Source organism: Pelodiscus sinensis, chromosome 6 (genome assembly GCF_049634645.1).
Source record: "Pelodiscus sinensis isolate JC-2024 chromosome 6, ASM4963464v1, whole genome shotgun sequence".
In the NCBI taxonomy this organism is placed as follows: domain Eukaryota; kingdom Metazoa; phylum Chordata; order Testudines; family Trionychidae; genus Pelodiscus; species Pelodiscus sinensis.
This window is the reverse complement of record NC_134716.1, coordinates 102,041,793-102,062,544: the sequence shown is the minus strand read 5'-3', so window position 1 is coordinate 102,062,544 and position 20,752 is coordinate 102,041,793. Positions and strand designations below refer to the sequence as shown.

The 20,752-nt window shown below is 44.6% G+C and overlaps 1 protein-coding gene and 1 long non-coding RNA gene across 8 annotated transcripts in view; one reads left to right on the top strand and one right to left on the bottom strand.

Annotated features, from left to right (window-relative positions):
• Nucleotides 1-20,752, top strand: part of GHR (growth hormone receptor) — a 208,044-nt gene that overhangs the window by 177,977 nt on the left and 9,315 nt on the right. For all 7 annotated transcript variants that reach the window (XM_075932500.1, XM_075932494.1, XM_075932496.1 and 4 more), the window contains 4 exons: nucleotides 6,752-6,881; nucleotides 11,729-11,889; nucleotides 13,918-14,096; nucleotides 19,176-19,341. In XM_075932500.1, the coding sequence (XP_075788615.1) occupies nucleotides 6,752-6,881; nucleotides 11,729-11,889; nucleotides 13,918-14,096; nucleotides 19,176-19,341 (636 nt within the window). The remainder of the gene's footprint in view (nucleotides 1-6,751; nucleotides 6,882-11,728; nucleotides 11,890-13,917; nucleotides 14,097-19,175; nucleotides 19,342-20,752) is intronic.
• Nucleotides 19,335-20,752, bottom strand: part of LOC142829959 (uncharacterized) — a 34,163-nt gene continuing 32,745 nt past the window's right edge. The window contains exon 3 of the long non-coding RNA XR_012904934.1: nucleotides 19,335-19,776. This is a non-coding gene — a long non-coding RNA (uncharacterized LOC142829959). The remainder of the gene's footprint in view (nucleotides 19,777-20,752) is intronic.

The following is a 20,752-nucleotide window of genomic DNA, read 5'->3' as shown; positions in this document are numbered from 1 at the left end:
TTAAACTCTGTTCTAGTTCTAGCCTTCACAGCCTCTTGCAGCAAGGAGTTCCACAGGTTGACTATTTGCTTTGTGAAGAAGAACTTTTTGTTATTAGTTTGAAGCCTGCTACCCATTCATTTCATTTGGTGTCCTCTAGTCCTTCTATTATGGGAACTAATGAAAAACTTTTCTTTATGCACCCTCTCCACACCACTCATGCTTTTATAGACCTCTATCATATCCCCCCTCAGTCTCCTCTTTTCTAAGCTGAGAAGTCCCAGTCTCTTTAGCCTCTCTTCATATGGGACCTGTTCCAAACCCCTGCTCATTTTAGTTGCCCTCCCCTCTCCCACCCTCTCTCTTCCCCTCTCCCACCTCCTTTTCCCAGTCTCCCCGAGTTTTGTTCAATAAAGAGAGTTTCTATTTTTGAACACACGTGTCCTTTATTTTGTACATCAGGAAGGGGGGCTAGGGAGCGGTAAGTGGAAGGAGGTGAGGGAGGAATGGGGTACGAGCCCCCGATGGGAAGGACTGGGCTGGCTCTGCAGGCTCCTCGGGGTAGAAGCTCTCCTGAAGCCCCTTGATTGACCCCCCCCCAGATGGCAGCCTGCGGCAAGTGCAGCCACGCTGATGGCCGTGTGATGTGCCGAGTGTGGGCACTCAGGGCACTCCAAGCCAGGACTGCTTTGCAAGCGGAGAACCCCTGAGAACTGTCTGTCCGGGGTGGGGGTCGGGTCCCTTTAAGCACAGCCCTCTGCTAGCCTGAGGCAACAGCTCCACGCTCTAAATCCTAATCTGATGCCCTGCCGGCACTGCTTCCGGCCAGCCTTAACCTCAGTTCAGGGTCCACTCAGTGTGGACATGCTAGTTCGAATTAGCAAAACGCTAATTTGAACTAGTTTTTAAGTCTAGATGCACTAATTCAAATTAGCTTAGTTCGAATTAACTAATTTGAACTAAGTTAGTTCGAATATGTGCTGTAGTGTAGACATACCCTATCATATCAGCATATTGTGGCTTTCCTCCACTGTGCTCATATTAAGTGAACATGAGACTTTCTCTACATCTGGAATTAAGGAAATGAGCTGTTGTAGAGTTACAAAGCTGAAATACACACGCCCTTCTTTTAAACAGTGTGAGCATAGTGTAGGAAGGGTCTTTTCAGCATATAATTTTCTTCAATATTATTCTATTTGACTGAAATTGGTGACAGTTGATCTCTCTCTCTCTCTCTCTCTCTCTCTCTCTCTCTCTCTCTGTCAGTGAGGGTAGAATAGATATTAGGGCCCTGGCCTCTTTCCACGGAATAGGGATTGTTGATTACCTATATTATGTAGCAGAGAGAGTTCTACTCCTGGTTCTCATAGGTGCATATGTTGACATTGCTTTGATTCTTCAAATTATTTTTAAACATAAAAAATTCCATTGGATAAACTACATTAATAGAAGTTAAGTTTGTAAACAGAAAGCAGTCATAAGTTAAGAAATGAAAGAAGCTGTTTTTAAAAGTTTTTATTCTACCTATGCACCTTTTGTGTGTGTGTGTATATATATATATATATATATATATATATATATATATTACTGTACTCTCTAGTTATTTTTCTGGTCTACTGGCTGAACCAAAAATAAAAAAAAAATACAGCTATGATGTTAGAAGCAAAATAGAATGGGTTTTTTTGTTTCTTTGTTTTTCTCAGCTAGTCCAAATAAACAAAATTATTTGCTCAGGTTATAAGGATTCTAACCAACATTTTCAAAACTGTTCTAACACTTGCAACATTGATTTTTCTTCAAAGAATTCAACCTAAATTCATGAATAAGTTCAGTGCCTTGAGAATGTGTTTTTCAGCAAATTTACTATTCCCTGAAAATATTTAATCTTGCTTGAATGGCTAGTACATGAGGCAGGGTTTTGTAGTGAATGAAGCTCACATCCATATCACCAGTTCCCGGGTTACTACAGGATTTGGATAGTGGCCAGTATTTGAAACATGAGGCTATACATTGAACCATTACATTACAAATATTAATAGCTACCTCATTCAGTGAGTATCCTGAACGCTAAATGAAGGAAGGGACCTGCAGGGAAAAAATAGTTTAATACATTAAGGGCAGGTATAGTTTACATGAGGGGGCCTTAACTTTGTAGTTTCCAACTTTTTGAGAGTATCACTATGCAAGCTTAACATTCTTTGAAAGTATTTTTATACAAAATGTTTACAAAATGATTATAATACATGTTTTAAGTTGTTGGTGTGCATCATGATTGTCTTTTAATGGTAACAAATTAAATACACTGAAAATAATTCATGCTTCATGTAAACTATCTGCTGGTCATGATGATATAATATGATGAGGCTAGAACATGCCAATTCCTGACCATGTCTTTGAAACAGCTAAAGTGACCACCTCCAAAGAGAATTTTCTGTGTTTTATACGGAGGCCAAGTCTACACTAGTGGAGAAAATTCATGCAAGATATGCAACTCCAGCTACATGAATTGTATAGCTGGAGTCAACATTCCTCGCATTGACTTTCTGGAGCGGCCCCACAGCAGGAGGTCAACAGGAGAAATGATCACGTAGGCTTCCTTTACTCCTCATGACAGCAAGGAATACCAGCACTGACAGGGTACCCTCAGCATTTGATTTAGTGGGTCCTTACAACACTCAGTGAATCGAACCCTGGAAGATCGATGGCCAGAGCATCAATCCTCCAGTAAGTGGAGATGTGGCCTGAGTCTAGTAAACACTAGTACAAGTCTTTCGTTCCAAGATTTTATGAAGTGCTTCATTTTTATTGGTGCCCAGCCTAAGAATCTCTTTAAAAGGACTGACTTTCAGAGTGGATGTGCACAGCACTTTGAGAAAGCTATGCCCTCAAATTGGGCGCCCAAAATTATGAATATGTTTTGAAAGTTGAGAGTGGTGCCATGTAGATACCCATAGAATCATAGAATCATAGAATAATAGGACTGGAAGGGACCTCGAGAGGTCATCGAGTCCAGCCCCCCGCCCTCAAGGCAGGATCAAGCTCCGTCTACACCATCCCTGACAGATGTCTATCTAACCTGTTCTTAAATATCTCCAGAGAGGGAGATTCCACCACCTCCCTTGGCAATTTATTCCAATATTTGACCACCCTGACAGTTAGGAATTTTTTCCTAATGTCCAATCTAAACCTCCCCTGCTGCACTTTAAGCCCATTACTCCTTGTCCTGTCCTCAGAAACCAAGAGGAACAAATTTTCGCCTTCCTCCTTGTGACACCCTTTTAGATATTTGAAAACCGCTATCATGTCCCCCCTTAATCTTCTTTTTTCCAAACTAAACAAGCCCAGTTCATGAAGCCTGGCTTCATAGGTCATGTTCTCTAGACCTTTAATCATTCTTGTCGCTCTTCTCTGTACCCTTTCCAATTTCTCCACATCTTTCTTGAAATGTGGCGCCCAGAACTGGACACAGTACTCCAGCTGAGGCCTAACTAGTGCAGAATAGAGCGGCAGAATGACTTCACGAGTTTTGCTTACAACACACCTGTTGATACAACCTAGAATCATATTTGCTTTTTTTGCAACAGCATCACACTGTTGACTCATATTCAACTTGTGGTCCACTATGACCCCTAGATCCCTTTCCGCCATGCTCCTTCCTAGACAGTCGCTTCCCATCTTGTATGTATGGAACTGATTGTTCCTTCCTAAGTGGAGCACTTTGCATTTCTCTTTATTAAACCTCATCCTGTTTACCTCTGACCATTTCTCTAACTTGCTAAGGTCATTTTGAATTATGTCCCTATCCTCCAAAGAAGTCGCAACCCCACCCAGTTTGGTATCATCTGCAAACTTAATAAGAGTACTCTCTATCCCAATATCTACATCATTGATGAAGATATTGAACAGTACGGGTCCCAAAACAGACCCTTGAGGAACTCCACTTGTTATCCCTTTCCAGCAGGATTTAGAACCGTTAACAACAACTCTCTGACTACGGTTATCCAGCCAATTATGCACCCACCTTATCGTGGCCCTATCTAAGTTATATTTGCCTAGTTTATCAATAAGAATATCATGCGAGACCGTATCAAATGCCTTACTAAAGTCTAGGTATATGACATCCACCGCTTCTCCCTTATCCACAAGGCTCGTTATCTTATCAAAGAAAGCTATCAGATTAGTTTGGCATGACTTGTTCTTCACAAACCCATGCTGGCTATTCCCTATCACTTTATTACTTTCCAAGTGTTTGCATACGATTTCCTTAATTACCTGCTCCATTATCTTCCCTGGGACAGACGTTAAACTGACCGGTCTATAATTTCCTGGGTTGTTCTTATTCCCCTTTTTATAGATGGGCACAATATTTGCCCTTTTCCAGTCTTCTGGAATCTCCCCTGTCTGCCATGATTTTTCAAAGATCATAGCTAAAGGCTCAGATACCTCCTCTATCAGCTCCTTGAGTATCCTGGGATGCATTTCATCAGGACCTGGTGACTTGCTGACATCTAACTTTCCTAAGTGATTTTTAACTTGTTCTTTGTGTATCCTATCTTCTAAACTTACCCTCTCTCTGCTTGTATTCACTACGTTAGGCACACCTCCAGACTTCTCGGTGAAGACCGAAACAAAGAAGTCATTGAGCATCTCCGCCATTTCCAAGTTCCCTGTTACTGCTTCTCCCTCCTCGCTAAGCAGTGGGCCTACCCTGTCCTTGGTCTTCCTCTTGCTTTTAATGTATTTATAAAAGGTCTTCTTGTTTCCCTTTATGCCTGTAGCTAGTTTGATCTCATTTTGTGCCTTTGCCTTTCTAATCTTGCCCCTGCATTCCCGTGTTGCTTGCCTATATTCATCCTTTGTTAGTTGTCCTAGTTTCCATTTTTTATATGACTCCTTTTTTATTTTGAGATCATGCAAGATCTCCTTGTTAAGCCAAGCTGGTCTTTTGCCATATTTTCTATCTTTCCTACACAGCGGAATTGTTTGCTTTTGGGCCCTTAACAACGTCCCTTTGAAATACTTCCAACTCTCCTCAGTTGTTTTTCCCTTCAGTCTTGCTTCCCATGGGACCTTACCTACAAGTTCTCTGAGCTTATCAAAATCTGCCTTCCTGAAATCCATAACCTCAATTGTGCTGGTCTCCCTTCTACCTTTCCTTAAGATCATGAACTCTATTATTTCGTGATCACTGTCCCCTATACTGTCTTCCACTTTCAAGTTCTCAACTAGTTCCTCCCTATTTGTTAAAACCAAATCCAGAACAGCTTCTCCTCTGGTAGCTTTTTCAACCTTCTGAAACAGAAAGTTGTCTCCAATGCAGTCCAGAAACTTATTGGATAGCCTGTGCCTCGCTGTGTTAGTTTCCCAACATATGTCTGGATAGTTGAAGTCCCCCATCACCACCAAATCTTGGGCTTTGGATAGTTTTGTTAATTGTTTAAAAAAGGCCTCATCCATCTCTTCCACCTGGCTAGGTGGCCTGTAGTAGACTCCTAGCATGATATCACCCTCGTTTTTTACCCCTTTTAGCTTAACCCAGAGACTCTCTACACAGCTATCTCCTACGTTCATCTCCACTTCAGTCCAAGTGTGTACATTTTTAATATACAAGGCAACCCCTCCTCCCTTTTTTCCCTGTCTGTCCTTCCTGAGCAAGCCGTACCCTTCCATACCAACATTCCAATCATGCGTCCCATCCCACCAGGTTTCTGTAATACCAATGATATCATACACCCATGATGTGTGTATGTAATCATTAAAGCTCACAGTTGTGCCTCATTGTTTCTAAGTGTTGTTTTTATTTAAGGAGCACCTAATACTATAGGGCATGAACATTCAGGGCTCCAAGGGGGAAATGTTTATATATGTGGTAAAATAATCTGTGTAAATTAAATATACGTATGGTGGTCAGATTTAGGTGTTTCATGTTGTTTATCAGGTAGTCCTACTCCTTGCTCTTTATTTATAAGTAATTTGAGATGTTCTGAACATATGCAGATATTCAAATTTTACATTTTCTACTTCATCTCTTTGGTGTTCTCTATAGGCACCTATTCCCCTCCCACTCCTGTCCCAGTTTTTCCCTAGTGATGGTAACTTTTCAGATGTTGACTTGAAGTTGCACCATTAATTTTATGGATCTGTGATATTTCTGTAATGATGGAGAACAAGACTTGTAAACATTGAAGTGTTAGGTGGCAAAATAGGTATATGCTCAAAACTGCCCCGTCTCTATTAAATTGATTTTATATGTCAACACTATGATTTCCACATTGCATTTATTATTTTAAGTAGCACTTATTAAAACTGGAGGAAAAATGGAAAAGTGTAGCGGTAAGATCCAGAACTCATACAAGTCAGTGCCAAAAGTCCCATTGACTTCAATGGGATGGAATTTCACCCTGGATCTTATTTCAGGCACACTGTAGTTTGACAGTGTTAGATCAGAGCTTTTGATTTGACCACTTATCAATATCTGCATCACTTGTAAAAGGTTTCTATGAATTTGTATTTGGATGGGGAACTGTCTCACAATATAAGGAGTGTTTTGATCAGGAGTCTGTATTCTGGTCACATTCCAATGTGTACCTCCCTGTGTATACAAATAGTTGAGTGGGGGAATGTCTGTTAGTAACAATAATAAGAATATGCTGGGTGGTTTTTATCTAAAGATGGTGATGATAGAACTGGAGCCTCCCAGTATTACAGCACCATATTTGTCTGGTTTTATATGTTTTGTTTCTTTCTTTTCCCTTCCCATTTTTCATTACAGTTATTTTGGGACGGCCACACACTATCAAATGCAGATCACCTGAACAGGAAACATTTTCATGTCACTGGACTGATAAAGATTTTCACAACCTCACTGCTCCGGGAACAATACAACTGTTGTACATGAGAAGGTAAAGAGAATATGAAGTGTAACTACCTAACCGCCACTGTATTGCTCATTAAAATGCAGTGTTAACTCATTTCATGTCATGGAAAAAAGCCAAGAAGACACAGTTTAAGTTAGGGATGGTCAAACTTACTGACCCTCCAACTCACATAAGGAAGGGTAAGATTTAGTGATGGGTAATTTTAGTAAGGATCATGGAAAGGTCACAGGCAATAAATAAAAATTCACGTGACCTGACCATGATTTATACTACAGACCCCTACTAAATCTTGGATGTTCTGGGTGTCTCTGGTGTGCAGCTGCTACTCTGGAGAGGGGTCTTTGGGGTGATGTTCTGAAGGGGGTAGAGCGTTCTCAGGGGTGCCAGGCACATACTTAGTATAAATAGGCCCAAGCAGCAGAATCTGGACTTTGAACATCTTACAGTCTGGGGAAGTGGGTTAGGATAGGGAGCTTTGATTTGTTCCTAACAGCCAGCTATGAAACTAAAGTTTCAGGCCCATTTAAAATTCTGGTTCCAACTTTAGCAGAACCCTCTTAAAATGAACTGAATGGTAAAAGAGGTCATTAGGATATGTTCTTATATACATCTGCAAATGTTATATATATATTTGCAAATTAATGCCACTTATTGTATGTTCATAGTTTAGAAGGCACTGCTGAGTTCACCCAACCTGGCCTGCATTATTATATAGCTAAAGTGTTGGATACGAAATAATCTGTGAAGGACAGGGGTGGGCAATCATTTTTGCCCGGGGGCCACTTCAAAAAAGTTTGAAGTAGCCCCGGGCCACCCCGGAAGGGTCAGGGCCTAAACATGAAGGGGCAGGGCTACCCCACTCCCAGACTGTGATTGGTCTGGGGGTGGGGGAACCCCTTTGCCCCCACCTACCCACTAGGCACCCATGCCCTGGAAGAGGCTTGGCACGCTCCTCCACCCCGAGGCCAATCAGGGCCTGGGGGCGGGAGAACACGGGAAGCCTCCTCCCACCCTGCGAGGAGCACGTGGCACTTTGAAGTGCTGTGGGCTCCTCACAGGGCCGGGTCAGGCCGAAGGAAGCTTCACGCAGCTTCCCTGCCCCCAGACCCTGATTGGCCTGAGGGCGGGGGAGTGCACAAAGCCTTCTCCGCTCTGCCCCAGCCCTGCAAGCAGCACACAGTGCTTTGAAGTGCTGCGCACTGCGAGTAGTGCTGGGGCAGAGCGGGGAAGGCTTTGGGTGCTCCCCCGTTCCCAGGCCTTAATTGGCCTGGGGGCATGGGAGTAGCAGGGCCTCCGCGGGCCAGACCCACTTGCTTGGTGTGCCTGATCTGGCCCGCTGAGGCCCTGGTGTTGGAGTTCTCCTCAGCATTGTGTGCTGAGGTGCATTGCAGTATGGCTCTGCACTAGCTCAGATAGAAGCCACTGCTGCTGGAGCTTTCCCTGGGCAGCCTGAGCATAGTCATGGCAGCCTTATGTCCTAGTCCTGTGGTCTCCAACCTTTTTACACCCAAGATCACTTTTTAAATATCAGGACAAGCCAAGATCTACCCCATCCCTTCCCCAAAACCCCACCCCTTTCTTAAGGCCCCGCCCTCTCCGTTCCCCTTCTCTCCATCACTTGCTATCCCCGGCCCTTATACACTCTCAAGGTACGGCTACACTGCCACTTTTTTTCGATCCTTCTGTTGGAAGAAATTTTTCCGACATTTAGCCCATCTAGACTGGGCCAAATGTCAGAAAAACTCTTTCTTTTGGAAGCCCTCTCATTCCTCGTGGAACGAGGAATACAGGGACTGCCAAAAGAGCATATTTGTCGGAAAAACTCCCGCAGTCTAGCCTCACTGGGTTGAGACAGGAGTTGCGGGCTCTGTGGTGGAAATGAGGGATTTAGGTGTGGGAAAGGGTGAGAGGTGCAAGCTCTGGGAAAGAATTTGGATGCTGCAGGATGTGGAGAAGGGGATGCTGGCTCAGGGAGCGGGCTCCAGGGAGTGTTGTGCTCAGGTGGAGGGTTGGGGTGCTGAGCAAGCCACAGGCTTGTGGATGTGAGGGTGCAGGAGTTTGGGTTGGGATGTGTGAGTGGCTCAGGGCACGGAGGTTGGGACTATGATGGGCTCAGGACACAAATTTGCATTGTGTGAATGGTGCAAGAGTGTTGTGGCAGAAGACTGAGGGGGTGCAAGAGTTTGGGGATGTGAGAGGCTCAGGTCAGGGGATTCCAGTACATGATAGGCTCCTGATTTGGAGTCAGGGTGCAGGATACAGGAATGTTATGATGCTGTGGCCAGATAAGGGCTTGGCCCCAATTGGGGGCTTGTTGGCTAGGCTTCATTTTTAAATAAAATATGTCAAACACAAAAGGTTTCAGCATTGTCTTTATTTATGAGAGGGGCAGGGAACCTGTTTTGAGTCAGGAGTCACTGACCCATAGAAAAGTCAGTCGGGGCCACACAAGTGAGATACAAAAACACAACCCCTCCAAACCCATCAAGCCTCACTAATGTGGCCCCAATTGTGCTGGTGGGGGCAGGGGACAGGGTTCTGTGGCAGGGGACAGGATGCTGTGGTAGGGGACAGGGTGCTTGTGGGTGCTGGGGCAGGGGCTTGGGGCAGGAGACAGGGTGCCAGTGGGTGCCAGGGCAATGTCTGGGGCAGGAGACAGGGTGTTGGGGCAGGGTGCCAGTGGGTTCCGGGGCAGGGGACAGGATGCTGGGGCAGGTTGCCAATGGGTGCTGGGGCAAGGGACAGGGTGCTGGTGGGTGCTGGGGCAGGGTACTTGTGGGGATATGGGTCGGGGGAGCGGACAGGGACCAGTACCTGGAGATCCTGCAGCTGCAGACCAAGGCCCAGGAAGTGGGCTGCTCCCCTGTCCCCCAAACAACGGCCCAGTATGTGAAACACTGGTACGTCACGCGCCTGATGCTTTCCTGCGTGGGATGGGAATGGAGGGAGGAGACTTTATTCCCCTGCTGCCTTCCTACGGGGAGAGGAAAGTCCCAGACCGCACCAGCCCCAACCACTTGGGCAGCACGCGCCTTGCTCCTCCGCTCCCCACGGCAGCTCGCGCTGCCCGAGCAGCTGGAACCGGCATGCTGGGGACTTTATTCCCCTGCTGCCCTCCTGTGGGGGGGGTGTGGGAAGGGGGAGTCCCGGACCACCCCAACCCCAACCACTCGGGCAGCACACGCCTTGCTCCTTCCCTCCCCACAGCAGCACGTGCTGCCTGAGCAGCCGGAGCCGGTGCAGTCCCGGACCCCCACACTCTTCCTTGCGTGCAGGAAGGCAGCAGGGGAACAAAGTCCCCAGTGCACGACAGACCGGCGTTTTAGGTACCGCATCGGCTGTTCGGGGGGGAAGAAGAGAAGCCCGTGCACTTCCAGTACCAGGCGCACAGCTACAGAACTCCCCCTCACCCCGCTGGAAGCCCCTGTTACCTCCGTTGTTCATGGAGGTAGCATCAGCGTGGCGTTCATCTTGGTGGGGGGGGGGCAGCAAGCGGGGGCCTCCCAAAAGCGTTGTGATTGACTGGTCAGGCCCCCAGTATTGACCAGTCGATCATGATCGACGGGTTGGTGACCACAGTCCTAGTCATTTTCAATTAGATCACTGAAGTCAGGAAAAGTCAAGGAAGCATTCAGCACTCCTGTGACTCCTGTTACATCTACACTGCAGAGGAAGATTGAAGCTGCCACTCTCAATCTTCCAAGGTTCGAATTAGCTGTCTAGTTAAGACAGCTAATTCGAAGTGAGAGGGGCACTCCAGTCAATGCTGGTAGCCTTGCTTTCATGAGGAGTAAGGGAAGTCGAAGGAAGAGGGTTCTTTCTTCAACTCTTTGCAGTGTAGACAGCACCAAAAGCTAGGTTAAGCTACTTCGACTTCAGCTACACAATTAACGTAGCTGAAATTGAGTATCTTAACTTGACTTTGTCCTGTAGTGTAGACATACCCACACCTCTCTCAGCAGGCAGATGGAAGAATCTGGAGCCTCCATGTTTGAACAGTTATATACTGATTTAAATTTGTCATTTAGTCTATGGAACTAGTGACAGTGCAGGCTCTTTCCCATGCTGGGGTCTCTCACAAACAATCTTGGACACCTCTAGCCGATTGAGACCTCAGAGTTTTATTAAGATCACCATTACCAAATCTCCATCACAGGCCCTGTGCTGCACATCTAACTGGTTATACTCAGTTGGTGGGCTAATTCACTCCTTAGCTCACCAACCGCCGGTATGCATGGACAATAAGTACTATCCATCAGGGATTTCCTGGTGGAGCTAAGTATTGCTTAAAGGACTGGAGTGCAGGGTTGACTACTGCTTTGGTGTTTCAAAGGAGCAGCCGCCGCACAGCTGACCCAGGTTCTGTGCAGTATTTCCCCAGAACCTGGGGTCAGCTGGGGAGTCCTGATAGATGCAGCAAGGGGGAGGGGGGAAAGAGACTAGTTGATTGACTAGTCCTTAAAACCCTTAGTTCAGACCTACCATATAAAACTGAAGCTTTAGAAATATTATTGCCCTTTGTGTGACTGGTTAGCCAATATTTGGAGTCTGCTAGATTGTTTCAGTTAAAAATAGAAGCTGGCCATTGTTTGGGCAGTGGCTTCTACTGTTTCATCTTTTACTGCACAATGGAGCATTTAATTGCTCCCTCAAACTAGCCTGATTGAAGGTTGCATAGTGCACACACAAACTTTACCCAGGCTAGCAGTTGATGGCAGTTCTTAATACCTTCCAGCATAACAATGTTATCTAACAGCCTGTTCAGGAATTTCACCAAAGTCCATAAAAAGGGCCATATGATAATGTATACATGGCTTCTTCCACTGTGACTTACCACTAGCCACATTATAATGTGTATTTTGTCATTCTAGAAATGATGAAGAATGGAAAGAATGTCCCGATTATATAACTGCCGGAGAAAACAGCTGTTATTTCAACACATCATACACCTCTATTTGGATAACTTATTGTGTTAAGCTTATCAATAAAGATGACGTATTAGATGAAAAATGCTTCAGTGTTGATGAAATAGGTACATTTCCAATATTTTAAACTGTTTGATTTTTATAATAGAATACATTTAATCAAATACACTGGTTTGGTTACCGAGATTTTTTTCATCAGTTTGGGAGTTTTATTTATTTAAATTCATACTGTGGTGAAGAAATAGATACATGGTATAAAGCTTGAAAGTACAGCCTACAAAAATGGGACTAGTTTTACTCACCAGTCAGTTTTTAGCATTCATGGAGTGTCTTCAATATGTGAAAGTAAATACATAAATACAAAAGGTTGCAAGCTGTATCAGGAAATATTTTTTGCCTTTGCTGGAAGGATGCAGACATGAGAGAGGCAGATGTGTGGCTTCTCATTAAGATGCTAATCCATGAGATTCCCTCTTCTTGGGTGAATGTCACTGTCCCTCAGGCATATTAAAATGAGTCATGTTGATGCTGTCACTCTGCATGAGGGGGGACAATTAGAGGAAAAGCCTGACTGAGGTCTGCAGCAGAAGCTGACAGATTTTGGCTTCTGAATCAGAACTAGAGAATCCTAAATCATTACAGGGTCAACTGTTCTCTGTTAACCAAGTCTCCATGCATAGAGTTGTACTGTGCCAACCACTAAAATTTATTAGCTACTTTCAAGTTTTGGGCAGTTTGCCTAGTTGAAAAGGCAATTGCCATGTAATCTGTCACCTTTGGCACTCCACTTCTTTCCATCCAAAGACTTTAGACTTGTCCTGAGCAGGAAGTTAAAGTACCCTATAAATCTTGTATGTTATTTAAGTACAGACACTTCTCAAGAGCAGCCTAGGAATAGGGTAGCATAGAGAAAGAGCTGGTTGTTCACCCTTAGGGTGTGTCTACACAGCAACATTATTTCGAAATAGCTTGGTCCCTGCCTACACAGCAGGCAGTTACTTTGAAATAATGTCTAAATACTTCTTACTCCGACTCCTGTAACCCTCATTGTATGAGAAGTAAGGAAGTCAGAGGAAGAGTGCTCTATTTTGAAATAAGTGCTGTGTAGACACTCCCAATTTTGAAATAAGCTATTTTGAAATAAGCTACGTAAGTGACATAGCTTAATTTGCATAGCTTATTTTGAGTTAAGCCCTGCTGTGTAGATGTACCCTTAGAGAGTGTAACATTTTCTAGTTGAAGGTTATGTTCATTGCAAGTTAACATGTTGCTAGAAAGGACATTTTTAGTGCTGTACAACGTTTGATATTAGTATGAATGAACACACCTGTGTTCTTACGGACTGAACTCTATAGAAAAGAACATTTTACCTGAAGCTTTACTTGGGAAGAGGCCTCAGAGAAAGTAGGGAGGGGAGGAATCTATTGGATCCTGAATTAATGGACAGCTATCATCTGTTTTGTAACTAAACAAGATGTGCCTCTTTTGTTCTTTGTGCAGGTCAAAAAAATAACAGTCCCGCAGTTCTGTTAGGAATTAGAGTTGAGGTTATGAAAACTAGATTTGAACTGTAAAATTGTTTTATCATCCTATAGTTCCAACATAAGGAAAAATCCTGTGGCTTTTACTTAGTTCGGAATGGGGGAGGTTGTTTCTATTTTTTATTTTCTTTTAAATGCACAGATCAGCAGAGGTTAGGTTTAAAATATAGTATAAATCCATTAAATATTATGAGCAAAATATTATTAGGAATTCAGGGAAAGTTTTGGGCCTGGAGTTTAAAAATTCTGAACATCATACATATATGATTTCCCTAAACCTCTATGGAATTTTAGGGTGAATGTTTTGCCATTGACATTGATGAGGCCAGGATTTTACTTTCAAAGTCAGCAGGAGTTTTGCCTGCATCAGGATTGTGGGATGGACCCTCTGAGATTTAGGCACCAAATGTCTAGCTCAGATGAAAATGTAACAGGTTATCAAATCTTCAATCATGCTGATACTAATTTGTAGGTTGAGACTGTAATTACTGCATGTGAGGTTCAAATATTTCTTCATTTGTGAACAGTGTTTAGCAAAAATAGTGATTTCAGACTGAAAACTGTTCTATTTCCAATACTCTGTTAAATGAACAGTGCAACCTGATCCACCTGTTGGTCTCAACTGGACCCTACTGAACACCAGCCTGACCAGGATCCATGCAGACATCCAAGTGAGATGGGACCCACCGCCATCAGCAGATGTACAGAAGGGATGGATTACACTGGAGTATGAACTGCAGTACAAAGAAGTAAATGAGACGAAATGGAGGGAGGTATGAAGGAAATGTTAATATCTAAACAAGTATACTTAGAGCTCACTTGTGCCTGGTTCTGAAAGGAATACACCTCTACTTACACCACCAGGGGGCAGCTAGTAGGTGCTTCCTGTTGTATAGTACTACTAATAGCCAAATGAAAGAGGGCAGAGTGATGGTAGGGCCTTTGCCCTGCTCCCAGTCAACACCGAGCAGTGTAGCTAGCAAGGCATGGAGAAGAACCTATCCTGCACTAGTTACAATTATTGTATTGTGCATTCTCCTGAATTCTTTCCTGGTAATTCTCTCCATAAACCCTCCCTGGTATGGACAGTGATTCAGTAGCCACAATCTGGCCCTAAGACATTTATCCTGCTAATATGAAAGAAAGGAAATTCCTGTACAATTAGGTAATATACCCAAAGCCTTTAACAAGTCATATAAATATTTCTCTACAACCTGTAGGCAAGCCATCCTTGGTTGTGATTTTGTAAGAGCTCATAAGTGAAGTACTGTGGGACTTGGTCAGCATTTGGATTGGAAATTACCAAAGAAAATCCAGATAGTATTGGCTATGTAGCAGTTTTTACTCTTCTTTCTAAGCTTGAACTAAATTGCACATGTTTTGTTGGAGGCCCTGCCTTTCACATAAGACATAAAACCAAGCTTCTGATAACTTGTGTGATTGGTAAACATTTTGTGCCATGTTTTACAAGAGATATTTGATCCTGATATTAGGACCAAATTCCAGTTCAACAAGTTGCTTTTTTTTGTCTACTTAAATTAGAAAAATGAACCTTCCCTTTCCCTTCTTGGTCCTGCTGAGTGGAGGACTTCTCAGTGCAGGATATCTGCTACTTACTGCCCCAAAAGTGTTTACATCTTAAAGATGAATGAAGTGGTAATAGGCGCATATGATAATGAAAGTCTTAGTGACTCTGGTGGATAAATGTACAATATGATTATTATTAGTGATATCAGATTTTCTGGTAATAAAATAATCTTCCTATTAATTTCCTAAATTTTAGCTGTTTTAAAAAAAGCTATTATATTCTATCTATGTTTTTGTTTTCTGGCTGAATAATGTTAGTTTGATGCCAGGATATCAGATTTTCAGGTTAATCTGTGCAGTTTATAGGCTTTATACATGTGGGTTAGACCTTTTAAAATTGCTTACATTTTAATGTATAGGTTGAACCTCTCTACTCTGGCACTCTCGGGACCTGACTGGTTCTGAACCAGAAAATTTTCCAGACCATGGGCGGTCAATATTGTCTAGCAGCATTACCAACACTTCCATGCTTACTGGGCTGTTAGAAAACATTTAAGGGTAAATTAGAGCTAAAAACAGCACAGAACACTGAAAGACAGGACTAGTGGCTGTAAACAAACTTTATGGGACCACAGGAAATGGCCACACGCATGAAAAGTAGACATCCAGCTAACTAAAATCATTCCAGACCACGGATGTTGCCGGACCAGAAAGTTCTGGACTAGAGAGGTTCAACCTGTACTTCTGTATGCAATTCTGTGGAAAATTCTTGGAATTATGCATTGATTTAAAAGAGTGTTTGTAATTTTTTTTAGTATTTTATGTTTTCCTTTCTTTTCATTGCATATATTGAATCTTGAAAATGGAACTTTGCATCTTTACCATTTGCTTCAATTTTCATTTGGCAATTGCCTTTTGTTTCAGATAGAACTTAGTCACTTTGTCTTTTTTCTATGGATACTAGCAAATTAAAATTCACTTTTTTAAAAAAAAACTTATTTTTTTTCTGTCTCACAACAATATCTTAGGGTACGGCTACACTAGCTCATTATTTTGAGCCAGGTAGGGTAATGAGGGCAAGCAGAGTTGCAAATAAAGCCTGGGATTTAAATATCCCGGGCTTCATTTGCATGTTCCCAGGCGCCGCCATTTTTAAATCCCCCTTAGTCCGAACTCCGTGCCCGCGGCTACACGCGGCACGGACTAGGTAGTTCGAATTAAAGATCCTAATTCGAATACCGTTACTCCTCGTGGAATGACGGTATTAAGTTCAGATTCTCATACATTAGCACAATGCTGCACACAGAAGCTACTCCGGGGCTGCTGGACTCAGTGCAAGCTGGGACTGAGCAGTTCCGGCTCACAATGGTCCATCGTGGCAGCTCTGCATCTAAATATTTTAGATGTTTTTCTTCATTTTCAAATATATTAATTTCAGTTGCAACACAGAATACAGTTTACAGTGTTCAGTTTATATTATTTTTATTACAGATATTTGCACTGTAAAAAAAGATAACCTAATAGTATTTTAGTTCACCTCTTGTAAGTCCTGTCATGCAATCTTTTTATCATGAACGTGTAACTTATAAATGTAGAATTTTTGTACATAACTGCACCCAAAAACAAAACAATGTCAAATTTTAGCGCCTGTAAGTCCCCTCAGTCCTTGTTTGTGGAGATAATGTTGCCCACTTTTTATTTACAGGCAGTCCCCGGGTTACATACAAGATAGGGACTGTAGGTTTGTTCTTAAGTTGAATCTGTATGTAAGTCGGAACTGGCGTCCAGATTCAGCAGCTGCTGAAACTGACCGCCAGTTCTGACTTACATACAGAATCAACTTAAGAACCCCAGGCGTCCCCAAGTCAGCTGCTGCTGAAACTGATCAGCAGCTGATTCCAGGAAGCCCGGGGCAGAGCAACTCTGCCTCGGGCTTCCTGTAGTCAGCACTGGTCAGTTTCAGCAGCGGCTGACTTGGGGACGCCTGGGGCAGAGCAGCTGGGGTGCTGCTGGGTTGCTCCAGTAGCGCCGCTCCTCGGTGCTACTGGACCAACCCAGCAGCACCCCATCTGCTCTGCCCCAGGCGTCCTGATTCAGCCGCTGCTGAAACTGACCAGCAGCGGCTGAATCAGGACCTGGGGCAGAGCAGCTGGGGTGCTGCCGGGTTGGTCCAGTAGTGCCCAGAGCGGCGCTGCAGGACCAATTGGCAGCGCCCCAGCTGCTCTGCCTCAGGGTCCAAAACAAAAGCCTGGTCTGCTGGGGGGGGCACACTAGCTGCACCCCTCTCCCCAGCAGACCAGGGACACGGGGAGCAGAGCCGCAGCGGCAATGGGGTGCCGCCTCTGAGGCTTTGCTCTGGCAAAGCCTCAGAGGCGCGGGACCCGCCACTGCTGCCGCTTCAGTCCCGGTGCCTGTGGTCTGCTGGGGACCGTCCCCAGCAGACCACAGGCACCGGGACTGAAGCCGCAGCCGCAGCCGCAGCCGCAGTGGGTTCCTGCGCTTCTGAGGCTTTGCTCTGGCAAAGCCTCAGAAGTGCGGGAACCCGCCCGGTGCCCCTGGTCTGCTGGAGACGGTCTCCAGCAGACCAGGGGCACTGGAGCAGCTTTCGAACAGGGCTTTCTCGCCCCGGAGCTCGCAGGTAGCAATCCGCCACCTCGACCTCCGGGGCAAGAAAGCCCCGTTCGTAAGTGCGGATCCGACATAAGTCGGATCCGCGTAAGTCGGGGACTGCCTGTACACTGTCACCTGAAAGTGAGAAAAGACATATGCCTGGCACTGTTGTAGCCCATGCTGCAATGTATTTACATGCCACATATGGTATTACCTTTTTTGCTTTGACCACCATTCCAGAGGACATGCTTCCATGCTGTGATTAAAACTGTGCAAAGGAAGATAGATGGTATTACTGCTGTCTAGCCTTTCCTGTTGAATTTCTGCTGGAGAGGGCCAGTTTTACATTGTCATCAAGCATTCAGACTGTCCTCCCTATATGAATTTGTTAAGGGAATGAATTCAATGTGTTCTCTGACTGCCCAGGGCAACATTACTCATGTATGAGGTTACATTGGCCCTTTGGGACTAGAGAAGACTAGAGAGGTTGTGACCATTTTTTGACGCGACAGCCGTCCTTTCCATCCTTAGAGATCTCCAAACTATTCTCCGTAAAAGAAAAGATTCTGGATTTCTACAGCTGTATGAAATAAGCAAGCTTAAGATAGTTTCGGATTATGTTTTCTCTCAGCTGCCTTCCAACCAGATTGGCTTTGCCTGCTGAGAGTCAGTATGACATAATGCCATGGTTCTCCTAATTTTGATCTATGAACCACAGGAGACAGGAAAGACCCTCGCTTTTCTCAGTGCTCTGATTCCTGATTGTCTTGTTTTCTAGGTATTTCAATCTATAGAGGCAATTGTGGTCCAAAGATCACAGTTTCATAACCACAGAGAGAATATGTTTTAAAGTATGCATTATGCAAACATAGTGCTTATTTAGGTTGCAGAGTTCAAGCACAAACTTAATCCAAATCTGTGTGTTCATAAATCCTGTCTTTGCCAAATGATTTCAAGCTAATCTGTTCTGCTCTGTCTGGCACTGTCTGGTTTTCTGACTCACATTCACTTTTTCCAGTAATAGTACTGGGTTCTGCAACCGTAAATTCAGCATAACTCCCATCAGAGGGAATTGTATGTAAAGCACATTTTCATTGTTTGCCTGTACTCTGATGTTGGAGTTGGAACTAGATTATGTAACGAGGAAACTACTCTCAAGGAAGGGAGGGTTCAGCACATAGGTAATACCAAAACAGGAAGATCTGTGGTTAATCTTTGTATATATGAAGTCTGTTCCCAGTATTCATATTTACCCTCATATTTTATTTACATTGTGATTGGGAGGAGAGGTTTACACAGTATTCCTAAAATGAGTGTGCTTATAAGATATGCAGTGAGATTGGTGTTTGTGCACAGAAAGAGTTTTTAAAAGTTTAGTTCACAAGATCTGTGCTGAAGAGTGGACTCTGTAGCAAAGTTTAGTCAGAGATGGTTTGGAAAGTATATCTAACCCTGCTTCATCATTGAGGGCAGGCTTAGATGTACTATCAAGGTCCCTTCCACCGTGACCTCTTTATTTCCAGTATGTTCTGTTATTTATAACAAGACTGTTTTCATTGGGACGTCAGTAGAATAGTATTGGAACAATGAACAGGCTTGCAGTTTGACATATACTCTCTATATCTCCTTACTGTAAACATGAAGTTCCACATAAGTAAATATGGCTACAGATGTTCGTATATGTCAACTAAGTACCCGTCATTTTGTCTTTGTAGCTGGAGCCCATGCTCACAACAGTGGTTCCATTGTATTCTTTGAAATTAGGAAGAGACTATGAGATTCGAGTACGATCAAGACAACGTGCTTCTGAAAAATTTGGGGGATTTAGTGAAACTCTTTATGTTTCTCTTTCTTCGATTAGCTCAGTTCTGTGTGATGAAGGTAAGTGAGGAAAACAACTGCAATGACGTGTCATACTAAACATTGCCCTGCTTTCCATTGCTGCCTGTCTTCAGTGTTTAGTACTTGAATATACTAGAAACTCAGGTGATTGCAATAAAAAAAACACATGATGAGACTGACCCTTGCATGGTGGTATAAGAAGAACAGATTTAGAAACAAACTCAGTGGGGTTGTTTCCCAACTTTGCTGAGATAAAAATAATGAATGTTAGGATCATTGGTGAGTTCTGTAGTTCATGCCATACAAATAAGACCAATCAGTGTTGCATTTCAGGGAGTAAGCTGGTCACTGCGGAGGTCAGACACGTCTCATTTCAGGGTAGAGCATTGCTGTTCACTGTCAAAGCAGTTTGCTTTCCTCCTGGCCTGCCAGAGATGGTGAGGGATAGTGACATTTTGACTCCTGCTCCTCTTCCTGTTTGAAAAAAAAACAGCCGATATGAGCCTTCCCATTTCTTTTGTATCTAAAAATAAGGAACTAAATACAGGCAGTCCCCGGGTTACGTACAAGATAGGGACTGTAGGTTTGTTCTTAAGTTGAATCTGTATGTAAGTCAGAACTGGCGTCAGCCGCTGCTGAAACTGATCAGTTTCAACAGCGGCTGAATCTGGATGCCAGTTCTGACTTACATACGGATTCAACTTAAGAAACCCAGGCATCCTCAAGTCAGCTGCTGCTGAAACTGATCAGCGGCTGATTCCAGGAAGCCCGGGGCAAAGCAACTCTGCTTCGGGCTTCCTATAGTCAGCCCTTGGTCAGTTTCAGCAGCGGCTGACTTGGGGACGCCTGGGGCAGAGCAGCTGGGGTGCTGCTGGGTAGCTCCAGTAGCGCCGCTGCTCGGCGCTACTGGAGCAACCCAGCAGCACCCCAGCTGCTGTGCCCCAGGCGTCCTGATTCAGCCACTGCTGAAACTGACCAGCAGCGGCTGAATCAGGACGCCTGAGGCAGAGCAGCTGGGGTGCTGCCGGGTTGGTACAGTAGCGCCGAGGAGCGGCTCTGCGGGACCAACCTGGCAGCGCCCCAGCTGCTCTACCCCAGGCGTAGGCAAGAAAAGCCTGGTCTGCTGGGGGCGGGAGAGGGGGCACTAGCTGCACCCCCACCACCCAGCAGACCAGGGAGACGCGGGTGGCGGGACCGCCCGCGTCCTCCACGGCTTTGCTCTGTCTCCCTGGTCTGCAGGGGGACGGGGAGCAAAGCCTTGGAGCACGCCCGCAGTGGGACAGCCCAGGCGCGCCCGGGCTGTCCCGCTGTAGGCGTGCTCCGCGCTTTGCTCCGTGTCTCCCTGGTCTGCTGGGGGGGGTTCCCCCCCTCAGCAGACCAGGGAGACGTGGAGCAGCTTTTCTCGCCCCTGAGGACAGGGGCGGCGGGATGCAGCGCATCTGGGTGTCCC